At 49.1% G+C, this 20493-nt stretch overlaps 1 protein-coding gene and 1 long non-coding RNA gene across 2 annotated transcripts; both read left to right on the forward strand.

Annotated features, from left to right (window-relative positions):
• The first annotated feature begins 6273 nt into the window (after positions 1-6273).
• Positions 6274-17992, forward strand: LOC148638271 (uncharacterized). The gene is made up of 2 exons (XM_088623376.1): positions 6274-6784; positions 14359-17992. The coding sequence occupies exons 1-2, from the start codon at positions 6613-6615 to the stop codon at positions 16359-16361; spliced, it is 2175 nt and encodes a 724-aa protein (XP_088479502.1). The 5' UTR covers positions 6274-6612; the 3' UTR covers positions 16362-17992.
• Positions 17993-18013: 21 nt separating this feature from the next.
• LOC148638272 (uncharacterized) lies at positions 18014-20250 on the forward strand. The gene is made up of 2 exons (XR_015931081.1): positions 18014-19319; positions 19576-20250. It is a non-coding gene; the product is annotated as an uncharacterized LOC148638272 (long non-coding RNA).
• Positions 20251-20493: the final 243 nt, after the last annotated feature.

Raw genomic sequence — 20493 nt, forward strand, 5'->3', positions numbered from 1 at the left:
CGATCTCCTTCAGCTGATCTGGGTCCAGATGTTAAATATCCAGTCCACAGCTTCTCTCTTTAAAGAGTTCGGCACAGAGTTTTTTACGACTACAGCACACTGCGGGCAACAGTTCAGCACTCCGAATCGAATACTTGGAACACAACGCAGTCCAGCTCACAGGTGCGTCAGTTCTGAATATTCACATTATTCAACTTAAAAAAAAAATTTCCACAGTTGGCAGAGACCCTCGCCCCAAGCACAGCAAAAGCTGGATTACGATAAACCTGGGAAATGCTCCACAAAACTGTCAGCAGGACATTTGTTGCCTCTATGAATTGGCTACATCCCTCTGCTCTCCTCCCCACTGAGAGCTGGTGTGTGGGGAGCGTTCTGGCGCACTATGGCTGCCGTCGCATCATCCAGGTGGGGCTGCACATTGGTGGTGGTAGTGGGATTCCCCCTGACCTGTCAAGTGCTACTACAGGCAGGAGAGGAGGCGCTACTTTACGCAAAGGGCGGTGGGTGTCCGCACCCGTCCAGGCAAAAGACAGGCCCCCGCCGAACCATTTTTTAATTGATGCTCGGCCTAACGACTTTGTGGGGGGGGGGGAAAAAACGGAACACCGAACTGAGTGCTGAAGTCATTCGATTAATCACAGTTTTTTGTATCAATAATTCAAATTGAATTCAGTCCCAAGTTGCGACGTTTGAACTCGACACACGAGGCGAAAACCTGGGGTTATTTTGGCGTGTTTGACACCGGACAAAAAAACAAAAATAAAAACTCAGCCCCCCCCACTGGAGCCCAGCAGGTGGGAGCCTGGTCAGTACCTGGAGGGAAAAACTAAGGTTGATGCTGGAAGAGGTGTGAGTGGGGCCAGCAGGGGGCGCTCTCACCCTGCGGTCTGTGTGGGTCCTAATGCCCCAGTATAGTGATGGGGACACTGGACTGTAAACAGGCGCCGTCCTTCGGATGAGACGTCAAACCGAGGTCCTGACTCTCTGTGGTCATTAACAATCCCGGGGTGTTTCTGGAGAAGAGTAGCGGTGTTACCCCAGTGTCCTGGCCTGATTCCCCCCCTGGTCTTGACCCATCATGGCCTCCTAATCACCCCCCTCTCTGAACTGGCTTCATCACTCTGCTCTCCTCCCCACTGAGAGCTGGTGTGTGGGGAGCGTTCTGGTGCACTATGGCTGCCGTCGCATCATCCAGGTGGAGCTGCACACTGGTGGTGGTGGAGGGGATCCCCATTACCTGTAAAGCGCTTTGAGTGGAGTGTCCAGAAAAGCGCTATATAAGTGTAAGCAGTTATTATTATTACATCACGTTACATTAGTCGTCACAGTGACTAGTGAGCAGGAAGGGCTGCTTCACGTCACAACTCATGGGAACTTGAATGCGAGTTTGCGACAACACGGAGACTTAACAGTCCTTTCGCAGAGTTCATGACTTTGAGCTTAATCTGCAGTTTGTCCATTTTTCTAGAGCGATAACGAATTTAGTTTTGCCAACAGGATTGAATAATCCATTTGAGAAACTGGGACTGCAGCTCCCCTTTTGAGTTCGGAAAAGGAATATGGGTAAAACTATCACTAACGGTGGCTGAAAAGCTGATCAACACATCTGTGTTCTCTCGAAATTGACTACTGTAATGCTCTACTCGCTGGGGGTATCTCAATCTACTCTGAACAAACTGCAGTAGGTCCAAAATTCAGCAGCCAAAATCCTGACCAGGTCTAGTGCAAGTGATCACATTACTCCTATCCTGGAGTCCCTGCACTGGCTTCCGGTCAAATTCCGTGGGGACTTTAAAATCCTCCTGCTCACCTATAAGGCTCTACGTGGATTGGCGACTCAGAACCTGTCTGAACTATCGCTGCCCTACTCCCCACCTCGCAACCTTTGCTCTTCTGATTCTGCCCTCCTTACTGTCCCCCAAGCCCGTCTACACTCTAGGGGTGACAGGGCCTTCTCCTGTTGTGCCCCCAAGCTCTGGAACTCTCTGCCCAAGGATATCTCCTCTGTGTATTGTAATTGTGTCTTATCTTGTGTATTCTTCTTATTTATTGTTGTTGTCATCCTGTAAAGCGCTTTGAGAAGCCACCTTTAAAGGCGCTATATAAAATAAAGTTTATTATTATTATAAAACAGAAAATTATTTGCGTGTTTTGCAAAATTTGGCCAGGACGCCGGGGTCACACCCCTACTCTTTTCGAGAAACGCCCTGGGATTGTTAATGAGCACAGAGAGTCAGGACCTCGGTTTTACGTCTCATCCGAAGGACGGCGCCTGTTTACAGTCCAGTGTCTCCGTCACTATACTGGGGCATCAGGACCCACTAACACCTCTCCCAGCAGCAGCCTTAGTTTTTCCCAGGAGGTCTCCCATCCAGGTACTGACCAGGCTCACACCTGCTGAGCTTCAGTGGGGCTGCCAGCTGGGAGCTGCAGGGTGATCTGGCTGCTGGCGCTGTTAATAGGATGCTGTGATGCTCTGTACTGTTTTTGAGTAGGCTCATCATGGGGGCAGCTGCATCACATTCTCCCTCCAAATTTCGACCACAAGGCTTTTCCGTGTCGGAGTATTTCACACACACACACAAAAAAAGACAAAATGGTTCTTTGTTCACTATGTTGGCCAGCAGCCATATCACCCCGCAATAATTAAGCAGAAAAGCATGAACCTTGTGCAAGTACTGTAAGCCTCACATCCGAGTCCCCACAAATGGAGCCCTTCCTGCTCGCTAGTCCCTGTAATGCAATAGGATGGACGAGCAAATAAGTGCAGCAGACATTTCACCTCGGAAATGTTCCAACACGATCTGCATGAGGAGTTAACAATATTGGTTGTGGGGAATTCCTCATCGGGGAGCAGGGCACAGTCTTGTGCAGATTCAGTTTTCTTGGGCTCAATAAGTCCGACAACAAGCGCACCGGGTCTGCCCCGCAGAACAGCCAAACTGCAAGGGTTTCCCAGCTCTTATATATACAGCGAGGAGAAAGTTTGGTTCACAATCTGAGTGCTTGTCCTGTTCTTTGATACGTAATTACTTCCTGTCCTGCTCTGTCTTGCTCTAAGTTCTGTCCTTTGATGTGCAGCAGACATTGGTCTGCTTTATCCTGTTTGTGGGTGTTGTTTATTGTGTAGCGTTAAGCCACTGGGGCTGCTAAAGCAAATCAGCTCCATGGCATCTTAGTGTAACTTTTGTTGAGAGCTAAATTAACAGACCCCAGCAACACACCTCTCACATTGTGCTTAAGTGGCGATACTGTGATGCTGGATAAGTGAGATCTATACATGTCCCACTTCAGTATTTGTCTCCGAAACCGTTTCAAAATCGAGGGCAGTATTTGTGTTGGATTAAATTGTAAATTGTGTTTACAATATAATAAGGCCGTAACACATCACTGGGAAATTTGTTCACTTGTTCTGAATCACACAATATGGTGCTGCGCCTACCTGGAAATTTGGTCTATTTTGCGATGTAAACTGGAGGTTTTACTAGTAAATGTGTATGTTTGACTTCTATTGTGGTTTGAAATGCACTCATCAACGCAGATTCTTCCTAACCCTAAAATATAAAAATAGCGTTGCAGATCCTTTTGAGTAAAATGAGAAAAGTCCCCCCAAAACAATCCAGTCTTGGGAAGGGATTTACACAGCTATTAGAAATATGCGTGCTTCCTAAAATAATAAATCCATATGTAGTGTATTCTGTATTCAACAGTATTGAACTAATATTTCATGTGCTTGGGGTTGTTTTATGTTTATGTCTAAAAATAGAAAATAAAATGATCACAAAAAAGTCAAATTAGACTTATTTTTATTCTCTGACACTTCTCTGGTAATATCAGTAATAATAATAATTGCTTACACTTATATAGCGCTTTTCTGGACAATCATTTTATCTCTGCAGTCACTTAACAGGCAAGCGTGTGTCCAACACGATCTGTCTGTCCCCGATCTCCTCCTGCTCCCTACTCCTTCTCCCAGAACTGCAATCCCTCCTTTAGGGTCTCATTTTCGTTATCTGGGCTGTTTCCGTGCAGAAACTGTCGTCGACACACTTGTGTGGTTTTTACACGGCTCGTCTCAACAGAATGTATGAGCTTGCTTGGAAGCGAGCCCTTGAAATAACCGCATAAAAAAAAAAACATCCAAGAAAGATTTGAGCTCGGCCATCCAATTTAATCTATTTCTCTATACACGATCCACATGGAGAGGGCAGAAAAGACCACTGAAGCTCTAAAAAAGCGCCCAGGGTTTGAACACAGCCGTCGGACAGTACATGACAGGAATACATGACATTTTAAAGCGGCTCAACCTGGAAACGATCAGTATTTCTTGCCCAGTTCTGAGACAGGAATTCCGGGTTAACCAGCGCTTCCTCGGTGAATGTTGCTATGCACTACAAATGCTTTTTTGGACGGTGTTTTCAAATTTGATTTCAAAATTGTGGTTTCACAAAGCTAACCAAAAACCCAAAACGTCGAAATTATTAGATTATTTGTGTTCTCTTTACCTTTGTCAAGGATGAGACACCAATAGAGAATGCTTTTACATTGTCAACCAAATATTGGTACTTTTAATCTGATTAAATGACTAAAATAAGAAAGTTTTTGTAGTTTTTGTAAGATTTTGTAGGCTCTTACACAGTACATGTCGGCCGTAAGCGTTACAGTACGAAAAATGACTGTATCAATAGATTGATCGAGTTGTGACTGAATACAGTAGATTTTAAAGACACAGAATACAGATTTATATATATATGGCCAATATAATAAGAAGTAAATATATCCATTACACGATAATCCGTTACCTTGCTTGAGAATATTGCGTTTCTCTAAATGTAAGCCAGTTTCAAACCGCTACTCGCACATTTATCAAAAGTGCCACTATGATTGACACAGGTCTGAACAATTAATGACTAGTTCTGCATCTCTGTCTCGTCATATTAAAAGCATTTTTTTTTAATAATGGAAAGACCACTGCGCTTAGAGCATAGATAGTGTTCAACGATTTGTGCTGTACACACAAAACATAATTTCAGTCAATGCTACTGTAATAGCTTCGCTAGATGTGTCAAATGTATCAAAAGGCTAGGCAGTAGGTTTTAAGAAATAAATAGATAAGCACAAGGTAAGAGATAGACAATATCAATACAAAAAAAAACAAGGAAAAAAATAAAAGAAGAGAAGCTGAGGGCATAAAAGTGTTTTGGGAATGCTGTCGAAAGAAAAAATGCTGATGGTGTAAAACTGTAAGACAGTAACACCTTTTTACATTTTTTATTTTTTTTATTTATTTATGCTGACAGAATAACAAGAATGACAATACAAACAAGAGTACATATAACAATTCAAGACAGAAAGATCGTTAGGGGTACATATTACTACGTAAATTCAAGTTATGAAAAAAGATTAAACAAATTAAATAAAAAATGATGTCCGCACCGCTTTCATATTTTTGCACTTCGAAATAGTCCGCAAATACCCCCGTACATCCAGTTTAAAATGCTCAAAGGGTTCTTCCCAGACCAATTCATTTTATGCATATAATAACGTGCCGTTATAATAATTTAATTTATTACAACCGAAATTTTAATATTGTTTTCGATGGGGCTGCGACTTAACATCTTTTTCATCAAAACAAATATCACTATTGGTTTCTCTTTTAATATAAGCCTGCAACTTAGTCCGGAAAATGTTTACCCTGGGACATAACCAAAACAAATGCTGAATAGTTTCAGGGTTATTGTCACACACACAAAAAACACATTTGTCATCCATATTAATTTTAAATCGCTGGGTAACAAGAGTCTTAATTGGGTAAATTCGATTAATTATTTTGTATGAAACCTCCTTAACCTTATTAGATATACAATATTTATTGGGCATCATCCAATCTTTTTTTTCCCCAATCAATGCGTTTTCCAACTGAGGAATTCCAATATATTGCTAGCACAAGTAAATTCTCATTTTTCAACAGGGATCTCAAAAATTGGGTATGACATCCACAACTCAGAATAGCCTTTCCTTGTAGTCTAACGTGAGCTGTAAATTCTTTTTTCTAAAGGACTACTATTCCTACTCCTTAAAAGGGTTCATATTTCCCCAGAAATGGCGTTAATGACAGTGAAAATACTGATCAAAATGAATAGAAATGGTGTATCTACTAACAAACTCGGTGTTTTAACTGGGTAAATTCGATGAAACCCCTTTTTTTACTTCTCCTTGGAAACGGTCACTAAGGAAGCGCAGTTTAACCCGGAACTGCTCGGTGTGGGAGAAGGAACCTCTTCCTGTTTGTGGGCGAGAGGCGTCCTTTGCTCTTTGTTTAAATGCTGGGCGCCTGGGGAGAGACGCGGCGGCGTCAGTCCTCGCTGTTTTACGAAACGATGAGCAAGTAGGGATGTCGGACTGGTTGCTCCGACTGGAGACCGAGCTCCACTCTTTCCTGGTGGCTGTGGTTAAAGCGATCGTGAATGAAGTGGCGGAAGTTTTCCCCGAAATAGGGTGACCGACTCCGAGGACAGTTTGCAGGAGCAGCCCCGCGGCGATTCCCAGATCCTGGTGAGACGGGCCGTGATTAAGATCACCCAGTGTGTGGAGGAGACTTTCGGGAGAGAAATGGCGCAGCTGAAGAGGGAAAACGAGAGGCTGAAGGTGAGATTGCGGTTCTGGGAGAAGGAGTCGAGAGCAGGAGGAGATCGGGGACAGACAGATCGTGATGGACACACGCCTCCCTGTGAAGCCCCTGCAGAGATAAAAGAAGAAATGGACACGGAACCGGAGCTGTCAGGTCAGTGGGGGTGACTTCTATAAAATCACAGTGTCTGTGTGTTTAAAACCCGTGTCTTTAACTTCGCTGGTGAGAATCTAGCGGAGAGATGCCGAGTGAAGTGGGAGATACTTGTGTGATGTAACGGGAAAACTAAACTGTTGTCCGGTTAATTCGCTGAAAATATTCTTCGATTTGGGAATGTTCTGTATATCTTGCCGAATGGGACGACATCGAATCCATATGTGACATGTCAGTGTGTTGCCAGCGCTTCAGGTGTTGCAAAAACAGAGAGAGGAATTTCTCCTGGCTGTAATTCCCGAAGTGATGGGGATGAGCAGCTGAGCGATCGAAACGTTTCCTTGTCGGACTTTGTCTTCAGAACTACCGCCCTGGGTGAAAACTGACCTACACCTACAGCGGTAGTTCTTATTGTGAAAGTCTGGTATTTAGAAGGGTAAGACTGAACTCTAGTGATAGCAGTGTCAGGACTCCTCAACCCCACACAGACTATCGGACCCTGGAGTCAAAAATGTTATTGTTCTAGCTACAGGGTCAGTATCATCTCTACACACTCCAGAAAGGGAATCCCACAAAGCACACTCACAGAGAAGAGAAGTAATAATAATAATTGCTTGCACTTATAGAGCGCTTTTCTGGACACTCCACTCAAAGTGCTTCACAGGTCAGGGGGAATCCCACTACCGCCACCAGTGTGCAGCCCCCACCTGGATGATGCGACGGCAGCCATAGTGCGCCAGAACGCTCCCCACACACCAGCTCTCAGTGGGGAGGAGAGCAGAGGGATGAAGCCAGTTCAGAGAGGGGGGTTATTAGGAGGCCATGATGGGTAAGGGCCAATGGGAAATTTGGCCAGGACGCCGGGGTTACACCCCTACTCTTTTCGAGAAACACCCCGGGGTTTTTAATGACCACAGAGAGTCAGGACCTCGGTTTTATGTCTCATCCGAAGGATGGTGCCTGTTTACAGTCCAGTGTCCCCCGTCACTATACTGGGGCATCAGGACCCACACAGACCGCAGGGTGAGAGCGCCCCCTGCTGGCCCCACTAACACCTCTCCCAGCAGCAACCTTAGTTTTTCCCAGGTAGTGCCCAGGCTCACACCTGCTGAGCTCCAGTGGTGAGATGCAGGGTGATATGGCTGCTGGCTGGTATACATTTCTCCTTCACCCTCATTGTCTCTCTCACTACCTGGCCCCCTTATATATGACAGTCCTGCAAGCCCCTAGTGTCCCTCTCTTTCCCAGGCCAGTCTTTCTTAAACACTCCTGCATCCTACTGGCTTCTTTCTCACACCTCACCAGTCTTCCTACAAAGCTCCTCCTTAAATCTCCCTCCCATATATGCAGGTATATGACGATCCTGTGTCCCACAAGCATCCCTCTCCCTTCCAGATCAGCCTTTATTCAACACTCCTGTAGGCCCCAGCATCTCTCTCGCTCGCAGCCCAGCCTGTATGAGCACTCCTGCAGCCCTCAGCATCTCTCTCACTCCTCACCAGCCTGTATACAACACTCCTGCAGCCCTCAGCATCTCTCTCACACCTCACCAGCCTGTATACAACACTCCTACAGCCCTCAGCGTCTCTCGCACCTCACCAGCCTGTATACAACACTCCTACAGCCTTTAGCGTCTCTCTCACACCTCACCAGTCTGTATACAACACTCCTACAGCCCTCAGCGTCTCTCTCACACCTCACCAGCCTGTATACAACACTCCTACAGCCCTCAGCATCTCTCACACCTCACCAGCCTGTATACAACACTCCTACAGCCCTCTGCATCTCTCACACCTCACCAGCCTGTATACAACACTTCTACAGCCCTCAGCGTCTCTCTCACACCTCACCAGCCTGTATACAACACTCCTACAGCCCTCAGCGTCTCTCTCACACCTCACCAGCCTGTATACAACACTCCTACAGCCCTCAGCGTCTCTCTCACACCTCACCAGCCTGTATACAACACTCCTACAGCCCTCAGCGTCTCTCACACCTCACCAGCCTGTATACAACACTCCTACAGCCCTCAGCGTCTCTCTCACACCTCACCAGCCTGTATACAACACTCCTACAGCCCTCAGCGTCTCACACACCTCACCAGCCTGTATACAACACTCCTACAGCCCTCAGCATCTCTCTCACACCTCACCAGCCTGTATACAACACTCCTTCAGCCCTCAGCATCTCTCTCACTCCTCACCAGCCTGTATACAACACTCCTACAGCCCTCAGCATCTCTCACACCTCACCAGCCTGTATACAACACTCCTACAGCCCTCAGCGTCTCTCTCACACCTCACCAGCCTGTATACAACACTCCTACAGCCCTCAGCATCTCTCACACCTCACCAGCCTGTATACAACACTCCTACAGCCCTCAGCGTCTCTCTCACACCTCACCAGCCTGTATACAACACTCCTGCAGCCCTCAGCATCTCTCTCACACCTCACCAGCCTGTATACAACACTCCTACAGCCCTCAGCGTCTCTCGCACCTCACCAGCCTGTATACAACACTCCTACAGCCTTTAGCATCTCTCTCACACCTCACCAGTCTGTATACAACACTCCTACAGCCCTCAGCATCTCTCACACCTCACCAGCCTGTATACAACACTCCTACAGCCCTCAGCATCTCTCACACCTCACCAGCCTGTATACAACACTCCTACAGCCCTCAGCGTCTCTCACACCTCACCAGCCTGTATACAACACTCCTACAGCCCTCAGCATCTCTCTCACACCTCACCAGCCTGTATACAGCACTCCTACAGCCCTCAGCATCTCTCTCACACCTCACCAGCCTGTATACAACACTCCTACAGCCCTCAGCGTCTCTCACACCTCACCAGCCTGTATACAACACTCCTACAGCCCTCAGCGTCTCTCACACCTCACCAGCCTGTATACAACACTCCTACAGCCCTCAGCATCTCTCTCACACCTCACCAGCCTGTATACAACACTCCTACAGCCCTCAGCGTCTCTCTCACACCTCACCAGCCTGTATACAACACTCCTACAGCCCTCAGCGTCTCTCTCACACCTCACCAGCCTGTATACAACACTCCTACAGCCCTCAGCATCTCTCACACCTCACCAGCCTGTATACAACACTCCTACAGCCCTCAGCATCTCTCACACCTCACCAGCCTGTATACAACACTCCTACAGCCCTCAGCATATCTCACATCTCACCAGCTTGTATACAACACTCCTACAGCCCTCAGCATCTCTTACACCTGTATACAACACTCCTACAGCCCTCAGCATCTCTCACACCTCACCAGCCTGTATACAACACTCCTACAGCCCTCAGTATCTCACACACCTCACCAGCCTGTATACAACACTCCTACAGCCCTCAGTGTCTCTCACACACCTCACCAGCCTGTATACAACACTCCTACAGCCCTCAGCATCTCTCACACTTCACCAGCCTGTATACAACACTCCTACAGCCCTCAGCCTCTCTCACACCTCACCAGCCTGTATACAACACTCCTACAGCCCTCAGCATCTCTCTCACACCTCACCAGCCTGTATACAACACTCCTACAGCCCTCAGTATCTCACACACCTCACCAGCCTGTATACAACACTCCTACAGCCCTCAGCATCTCTCACATCTCACCAGCTTGTATACAACACTCCTACAGCCCTCAGCATCTCTCACACCTGTATACAACACTCCTACAGCCCTCAGCATCTCTCTCACACCTCACCAGCCTGTATACAACACTCCTACAGCCCTCAGCGTCTCTCTCACACCTCACCAGCCTGTATACAACACTCCTACAGCCCTCAGCATCTCTCACACCTCACCAGCCTGTATACAACACTCCTACAGCCCTCAGCATCTCTCTCACACCTCACCAGTCTGTATACAACACTCCTACAGCCCTCAGCATCTCTCACACCTCACCAGCCTGTATACAACACTCCTACAGCCCTCAGCATCTCTCACACCTCACCAGCCTGTATACAACACTCCTACAGCCCTCAGCGTCTCTCACACCTCACCAGCCTGTATACAACACTCCTACAGCCCTCAGCATCTCTCTCACACCTCACCAGCCTGTATACAGCACTCCTACAGCCCTCAGCATCTCTCTCACACCTCACCAGACTGTATACAACACTCCTACAGCCCTCAGCGTCTCTCACACCTCACCAGCCTGTATACAACACTCCTACAGCCCTCAGCGTCTCTCACACCTCACCAGCCTGTATACAACACTCCTACAGCCCTCAGCATCTCTCTCACACCTCACCAGCCTGTATACAACACTCCTACAGCCCTCAGCGTCTCTCTCACACCTCACCAGCCTGTATACAACACTCCTACAGCCCTCAGCGTCTCTCTCACACCTCACCAGCCTGTATACAACACTCCTACAGCCCTCAGCATCTCTCACACCTCACCAGCCTGTATACAACACTCCTACAGCCCTCAGCATCTCTCACACCTCACCAGCCTGTATACAACACTCCTACAGCCCTCAGCATATCTCACATCTCACCAGCTTGTATACAACACTCCTACAGCCCTCAGCATCTCTCACACCTGTATACAACACTCCTACAGCCCTCAGCATCTCTCTCACACCTCACCAGCCTGTATACAACACTCCTACAGCCCTCAGTATCTCACACACCTCACCAGCCTGTATACAACACTCCTACAGCCCTCAGTGTCTCTCACACACCTCACCAGCCTGTATACAACACTCCTACAGCCCTCAGCATCTCTCACACTTCACCAGCCTGTATACAACACTCCTACAGCCCTCAGCCTCTCTCACACCTCACCAGCCTGTATACAACACTCCTACAGCCCTCAGCATCTCTCTCACACCTCACCAGCCTGTATACAACACTCCTACAGCCCTCAGTATCTCACACACCTCACCAGCCTGTATACAACACTCCTACAGCCCTCAGCATCTCTCACATCTCACCAGCTTGTATACAACACTCCTACAGCCCTCAGCATCTCTCACACCTGTATACAACACTCCTACAGCCCTCAGCATCTCTCTCACACCTCACCAGCCTGTATACAACACTCCTACAGCCCTCAGTATCTCACACACCTCACCAGCCTGTATACAACACTCCTACAGCCCTCAGTGTCTCTCACACACCTCACCAGCCTGTATACAACACTCCTACAGCCCTCAGCATCTCTCACACCTCACCAGCCTGTATACAACACTCCTACATCCCTCAGCCTCTCTCACACCTCACCAGCCTGTATACAACACTCCTACAGCCCTCAGCATCTCTCTCACACCTCACCAGCCTGTATACAACACTCCTACAGCCCTCAGCATCTCTCACACCTCACCAGCCTGTATACAACACTCCTACAGCCCTCAGCATCTCTCTCACACCTCACCAGCCTGTATACAACACTCCTACAGCCCTCAGTATCTCACACACCTCACCAGCCTGTATACAACACTCCTACAGCCCTCAGTGTCTCTCACACACCTCACCAGCCTGTATACAACACTCCTACAGCCCTCAGCATCTCTCACACCTCACCAGCCTGTATACAACACTCCTACAGCCCTCAGCCTCTCTCACACCTCACCAGCCTGTATACAACACTCCTACAGCCCTCAGCATCTCTCTCACACCTCACCAGCCTGTATACAACACTCCTACAGCCCTCAGCATCTCTCACACCTCACCAGCCTGTATACAACACTCCTACAGCCCTCAGCGTCTCTCTCACACCTCCCCAGCCTGTATACAACACTCCTACAGCCCTCAGCATCTCTCACACACCTCACCAACCTGTATACAACACTCCTACAGCCCTCAGCATCTCTCACACACCTCACCAGCCTGTATACAACACTCCTACAGCCCTCAGCCTCTCTCACACCTCACCAGCCTGTATACAACACTCCTACAGCCCTCAGCATCTCTCACACCTCACCAGCCTGTATACAACACTCCTACAGCCCTCAGCATCTCTCTCACACCTCACCAGCCTGTATACAACACTCCTACAGCCCTCAGCGTCTCTCTCACACCTCCCCAGCCTGTATACAACACTCCTACAGCCCTCAGCGTCTCTCTCACACCTCCCCAGCCTGTATACAACACTCCTACAGCCCTCAGCATCTCTCACACACCTCACCAGCCTGTATACAACACTCCTACAGCCCTCAGCATCTCTCACACCTCACCAGCCTGTATACAACACTCCTACAGCCCTCAGCGTCTCTCTCACACCTCACCAGCCTGTATACAACACTCCTACAGCCCTCAGCATCTCTCTCACACCTCACCAGCCTGTATACAACACTCCTACAGCCCTCAGTGTCTCTCTCACACCTCACCAGCCTGTATACAACACTCCTACAGCCCTCAGCGTCTCTCACACCTCACCAGCCTGTATACAACACTCCTACAGCCCACAACACAGTGATTGCGCTCTGAAAAATTGTATTTTTTCTTGTTCGTTTTTGAGATCTATAGGGAAACTGTTTCATTTCACACCTCTCTGCACCCATTCTGACTTCACACCTCTTGTTTGGCCTCTCTTTCTGTCCCCTGCTCCCGCCTCTCACTCCTCCTCCCTCCCAGCCTTTGTTCTCCTGCTACTGTACCTTTGCCTACTGCCCTGTCTCTCTCACGCCTGAAGAAGGCTCCACGGCCGAAACGTTGTGTTCTCTTTCTTCCTTTTTTCCAGCAGGGAATAAACCTATTACTTGTTCCTATTAATCATAATAATTGCTTACACTTATATAGCTCTTCTCGAAAAGAGTAGGCGTGTAACCCCGGCGTCCTGGCCAAATTTCCCATTGGCCCTTACCCATCATGGCCTCCTAATAATCATCCTCTCTGAACTGGCTCCATCCCTCTGCTCTCCTCCCCACTGAGAGCTGCTGTGTGGGGAGCGTTCTGGCGCACTATGGCTGCCGTCGCATCATCCAGGTGGGGGCTGCACATTGGTGGCGGTTGTGGGATTCCCCCTGACCTGTAAAGCGCTTTGAGTGGAGTGTCCAGAAAAGCGCTCTATAAGTGTAACCAATTATTATTATTATTATTATTATTATTATTTAGTTACAAATTGAAATGCTTTGGCAAGTATTGGAGTAGAGTATTTGCTTTTAATATTGTGAGATTTACATGTATGTAGGGTTTCTACTTGTCTCTTTTCAAGTTCAGCAGGATGTTTTTAAACAAAAAAAATCCCGCTGAACTTATTTGATATCTGTAGAATAAATGGACGTTGCTGATACTTGTAATGGTTTATGACATCATCAAAAAGTTATGCCTTGTGTATTTGTTTTAAATGTATTTTTTTGCGTGTGGTTTGAATATTGGGATGCAGTGTTTTAACATCGACTCCATAGTCAAAACATTTTATGTTCCTTCATACTCATTTGTACTATAAACGTGGATGACATCACCATTTCTTGAAATATCTGAAGATAAGCATCTGTTGCCCATTGCTGAAAGTGATCTTTGTTTCTTTAATATATACTGTACATTTTGTTTTTCTGTGTTTTTTGTTTTACCCACTTTTTTCTCTTGTCCTGTATTTGCAGGGTCAGAGGTCAGCGCTCTCCCTGACGCTGGGGACAGGGCTCCTCTTGAACAGCAGCCCAGCGAGGAGGAGGAGGAGGGGGGCTCCCGTCTGATGCAGGAGACAGAGCTCACCGCCGCACACGGGAAAGAGACACTCAGTGAGCAGCAGCACACAGAGAGCAGACAGAGGGTGGAGGATCTGGACTCTGTGCCCGTGATGAAGACCGAGCCTGAGAGTGAGACACCTGGGCTCTTAGTATCTGATGACTTTACAGAGAAGATGAATGAACTTAAAACATTTAACACTGGAGAAGGTTTGAATGAAATGCAGTCTGTGTCTGTTCTTGGGTACAAAGAAGAAGAAGAGGATGCTTTTAGCCTTCCGAAGCTGGAGGAGAAGCTTCACGCCGATGAAGAGGATACGGCCCGCGTTCCCCGCCCAAAGCCGGATCGCTGCTGGGAGCATTCTGGGAAACCACCGCGGGGACAGAAGACGACGAAGAATCCGTCCAGGCCCTGCCGGGAGGGAGTGGACGCGCCGTCGTCGTCACAGCCCGGAACACCAGAGCAGCGTCGTGGTCGGTCTGGCACCCCAGAACCCCGACAGCGCCTCGCCGGGGGAGAGAGACCGCTCAGCTGCAGTCAGTGTGGGAAAAGTTTTAGCACGCCAAGCAGCCTGAAGAGACACCAGCGCACTCACACGGGAGAGAGGCCCTACAGCTGCGCTCAGTGTGGCAGGAGTTTTAGTTGGTCGGGCGACTTGAAAGCCCACCAGCGCGTCCACACGGGCGAGAGACCGTATTGCTGCGTCCAGTGCGGCAGGAGTTTCAACCAGCTCGGCACCTTGAAGACCCACCAGCGCCTCCACACGGGAGAGAGGCCGTTCAGCTGCGTGCAGTGCGGGAAGAGTTTCCGAGTCTCCAAAGCCCTGAGGGCCCACCAGCGCCTCCACACGGGCGAGAGGCCGTTCGTCTGCGCTCAGTGCGGGAAGGGCTTCAACCAGCTCGGCACTTTGAAGACCCACCAGCGCATCCACACGGGGGAGAGGCCGTTCACCTGCGCGCACTGCGGGAAGAGCTTCAGCCACGTCAGCAACTTCCGCAGCCACCAGTTCGTGCACGCCGCGGAGAAGCCGTTCAGCTGCAGCCAGTGCGGGAAGAGCTTCGCTCTCCCGAGCGTCCTGCGCGTCCACCAGCGCACCCACACGGCGGAGCGGCCCTTCGGCTGCCCGCAGTGCGGGAAGGGCTTCGGACAGCGGCGGTACCTCCAGACACACCTGCGCGTGCACGGGGGGGAGAAGCCGTTCGTCTGCGGCCACTGCGGGAAGGGGTTCCGCAAGTCCTGCCACCTGACCACCCACCAGCGCGTGCACACGGGGGAGCGGCCCTTCTGCTGCGATCAGTGCGGGAGGAGCTTCGGCGACCCGAGCGCCCTGCGCGTCCACCGGCGCATCCACACGGGAGAGAAGCCGTTCAGCTGCGGTCAGTGTGGCCGGTGTTTCAGTCGCTTAGACAGCTTAAAAACCCACCAGCTTACCCACACGGGGGAGAAGCCGTTCAGCTGCACTCAGTGCGGGAAGAGCTTCAGTGACCCGGGCAACCTGAAGAAGCACCAGCGCGTGCACACGGGGGAGAAACCGTTCGCCTGCGCCCAGTGCGGCAAGGGCTTCGGCGTCCTGGGCAACCTGCAGAAGCACCAGCGCGTGCACACGGGGGAGAAGCCCTTCAGCTGCGGCCAGTGCGGCAAGCGGTTCGGCCACGCCTGGCACCTGAAGAGCCACCAGCTCGTCCACGCCGCCGGCGGCGCCGCCGCCGCCAGGCCGTTCCGCTGCAGTCGCTGCGGGAGGGGCTTCGCCCGGGCCGACCGCCTGCGGACCCACGCCTTCGTCCACACGGGAGAGAGGCCGTTCGGCTGCCGGCTGTGCGGGAAGGGTTTCGGCGCCCCCAGCAGTCTGCGGAGGCACCTGCGCGCTCACCCGGGCGGGGGGGTTGCGGCTTCAGCCTCGGCGCCGGGGGGGAGTTGAGTGGCGCGCGGCGGGGGTCTTTGATCCGGGGAAGGTGTTTCCGCGACGAGCGAACGCCATCACTGTCCTGCGGGGGTGGCTCAGCTGTAATCATGGTATGAAAGATTTGAAATGAAACCCATCCAGGAGAGAAGCTGTTCAACTGTCAACGTAGGGAGAGTTCTCAAAGAAAGCCCCGGTTGAGTTCTTCCTGACCCTGCTTTTCCACTTTTCCACTTTTTCTGTATGTGTAACGGCCTTTTTTTTGGCCTAACAGCCCGAAATCAACACCCGTTAGCTTTTAATTTATTTTACCTTTTGTTTACCCGGCTGTGATCAGGACACGAAAGATTTGAAGTGAAATCCATCCAGGAGAGAAGCTGTTCAACTGTTAATGTAGGGAGAGTTCTCAAAGAAAGCCCCGGTTGAGTTCTTCCTGACCCTGCTTTTCCACTTTTCCTGTATGTGTGACGCCCCTTTCCGAAGTAACAGCCCGAAATCAACACTCGTTAACTTTTCACCTTCGTTTACCCATTGTCACCGACGGCATCCAAGTGAAAACAGACGCTCAGGCATTGTGAAAATCAATTACAGATGACAACCTAGAAAACACGGGTTAGATAGGTGTCGATACTTGCTTGACAACCAGAATTCTGTTTTAATGCGTCTTAAGCCAATGTTTCACACCTAGACTGGACGACAGTGGCGCATTTCTCCTAAAAGAACAGTCCAAGCTCAGTCAAATGGTGAGAAGCAACCTTCAAGTCACCTGAGAGATTTTTAGTTGTATTGAGCTCAAGGCTCTGACCAGGCCAGTCGAGGACATTAAACCATTCCTGTTCTTTTGCAGCTCCCCTTGTGCTGTAGGTCACTGTCACACCGAAAGCTTACCCTCTGTCCCACTTTCAGCCTTCTTGCAGACAGCAACGGGTTTTTCAAGCGTCTTCCACAGTAATCTCTGTTCATTTCCCCTGACCAGTGCCCCAGTCGTGCCCCAGTCGTGCCCCAGTCGTGCCCCAGTCGTGCCCCAGTCGTGCCCCAGTCGTGCCCCAGTCGTGCCCCAGTCGTGCCCCAGTCGTGCCCCAGTCGTGCCCCAGTCGTGCCCATGAGAAACATCGCAGTACAACGATGCTGCCGCCACCGACAGTACGGATGTGGTTCTGTGGGTGATGTGATGTTGGGTTTGGGCCTGTAGCAGCCATGCTGTGGATTCCCAGTGACCCTCTCTTTGGTCTTACCCTACTGAGTCACCTAGTGACTCTTGCATGCTTAGAACGTAGCGGAGATGAACTTTTTAGTTAGTTACTCTTTTAGCGTGAGCGTAGAGCAGCATTTCCCAGGATACACCGGGACCAGTGCTTCACTAGATGGATATCCACCCCTGGAGCCTGGATATCTAGCAGAGAGACACGGGCCCATCTGGACAGTGGTCTTAATCGCAGGTCGCATGACCAACCAGTCAGGAACCCAGAAACTCTCCGCCCTGGTAGGTGATGCTCAGACGTTCTGAAAAAGTGATTTGATGACCTAGACAAAGAGGTTCTGATGAGTGGTGGGGAAACTTCAAGGTTTTTCTGTCCATCCACCACCCCAGGTCCACAGAGCTACATTTTTTTTTCTCGTAACTGACACAAAGTTCAAAGGGTCAGAGGATATACTCTGGATATACACTCTGGGCAGTGTATGTTAAAAATAATTCAGGTCAGGGATCCAACATGTCCAAAGCATAGTTTTACTGCAGTAGTGTGCGTATTGGACAGTCTGTCCAAAATTCAGCAGCCAGAATCCTGACCAGGTCTAGTGCAAGTCATCACATTACTCCTATCCTGGAGTCCCTGCACTGGCTTCCGGTCAAATTCCGAGTGGACTTTTAAAATCCTCCTGCTCACCTATAAGGCTCTGCATGGCTGGGCGCCTCAGTACCTGTCTGAGCTATCATCGCCCTACTCCCCACCTCGCAACCTTCGCTTTTCAAATTCTGCCCTCCTAACTGTCCCCCCCAAGCCCGTCTACACTCTAGGGGTGACAGGGCCTTCTCCTGTTGTGCCCCCCAAGCTCTGGAACTCTCTGCCCAAGGATATCAGAGAGGCACCTTCTCTAAACTCCTGCCAATCCAGACTCCAAACCCTCGTCTTCAGAAGAGCCTTTACTGAACTGGTTCTGTCCTTCACCCCTCTGCTTCTCTTAGTACCACCATCCACGCTCTCCTCTGTGTATTGTCATTGTGTCTTATCTGGTGTATTCTTCTTATTTATCATTGTTGTCATCCTGTAAAGCGCTTTGAGGAGCTACCTTTAAAGGCGCTATATAAAATCAAGTTGATTATTATTCTCTACAGCTATGGTATATGATCCGCAGTAACAGTCTACTGTAATCTCATTTGTTTTGAAATTTAAATATAGACGTTTCAAAGAATTATAAAAGTGTGAAGATCGTTTGTCTGCACTGCTTTTTCCCCATTCGGTATTTTTCTTAGATCCGTTTTGCTGTGACCCTAAACACTACCATCCGTTTCACAGTGAATCTCCATCCCTCTCAGTTCGCCCGGTACTGTCCCAGTCTCTGCCCTGCTCACTGCCTTCCTTCCCCAGCAATTTGATAATACCGAATCGGCATCCCGACCAGTTCAGGTCTGTAGTCTGTGATTGAGATTAATATGTGTTTCAAATGAGGTTTCTATACAATATACGAGAATTGTTTAAAAATCGTAACCAGTAAGAACAGCAGACCCCCCCATGAAGCTGTTATTAATAATTCCATACAGTTATATAGCGCTTTCCTGGACACTCCACTCAAAGCGCTTTACAGGTAATGGGGGATCCCACTACCGCCACCAGTGTGTAGCCCCTACCTGGATAATGCAATGGCAGCCATAGTGTGCCAGTATGTTTGCCACACACCCGCTCTCAGTGGGGAGGAGAGCAGAGGGATGAAGCCAATTCATAGATGGGGATTATTTGGAGCCCATGATTGGTAAATGTCAATCAGGAATTTGGTCAGGATAATAATTAATAATAATAATTGCTTACACTTATATAGCGCCTTTTCTGGACACTCCACTCAAAGCGCTTAACAGGTCAGGGGGAATCCCACTACCGCCACCAGTGTGCAGCCCCACCTGGATGATGCGACGGCAGCCATAGTGCACCAGAACGCTCCCCACACAGGGGGGGGAGAGCAGACTAATGAAGCCAGTTCAGAGAGGGGGGTTATTAGGAGGCCATGATTGATAAAGGCCGATGGGGAAATTTGGCCAGGATGCCGGGGTTACACCCCTACTCTTTTCGAGAAACACCCCGGGATTTTTAATGACCACAGAGAGTCAGGACCTCGGTTTTACATCTCATCCGAGGGACGGCGCCCGTTTACAGTCTAGTGTCCCCCGTCACTATACTGGGGCATCAGGACCCACACAGACCGCAGGGTGAGAGAGCCCCCTGCTGGCCCCACTCACACCTCTTCCAGCAGCAGCCTTAGTTTTTCCCAGGAGGTCTCCCCTCCAGGTACTGACCAGGCTCCCACCTGCTGAGATCCAGTGGGGGGGCTGCCAGTTGTGAGTTGCAGGGTGATCTGGCTGCTGTGAATAGTGACAGAGTTTAAGTCTTGACCTGTGTGTGTTTTCCTCACACGTCAGTGATGCTTGAAGTGTAAAAATTCACGCCACCAGTTTGAAGTGTTTTCTTAATGTCCCAACATACCTTTTCGGTGTTGTTTCTAACGAATTATTTTCGCGTTTCCTGCAGTTACAATTTTTTTCTGTTCTGTTTTTCTCTCTTAGTTTGTTTTTATGGAGTCTTTGTGGAGTGTCTTGTGCTATAAAAGATTTAAAGAGTGCTTTTTAAAAAACAAAATGATTTTCCCGACTGCATCAGATTGTGTTTTGATTTTAAATAAAGGATTAATAAATGAAGGTTAAATCATATGTTCTTTTTTATTTTGTCGGAGATGCATTGAGACAACAGTGATGGTGTTATGAGATGCGTTTGTGCAATAATATTGCAGTATAATGGGGTAATAGTGTCATTTCACGACAATATTGCTGTATAATGGGATAATTATGACGTTTCACGACAATATTGCTGTATAATGGGATAATTGTGACGTTTCACAATGATGGCTTAGCATAATAAGATAATAGTGATATGTTACATTA

The sequence above is a fragment of the Lepisosteus platostomus genome, assembly GCF_059453375.1.
Source record: "Lepisosteus platostomus isolate fLepPlt1 chromosome 5 unlocalized genomic scaffold, fLepPlt1.hap1 SUPER_5_unloc_2, whole genome shotgun sequence".
NCBI classification, from domain to species: Eukaryota; Metazoa; Chordata; class Actinopteri; order Semionotiformes; family Lepisosteidae; genus Lepisosteus; species Lepisosteus platostomus.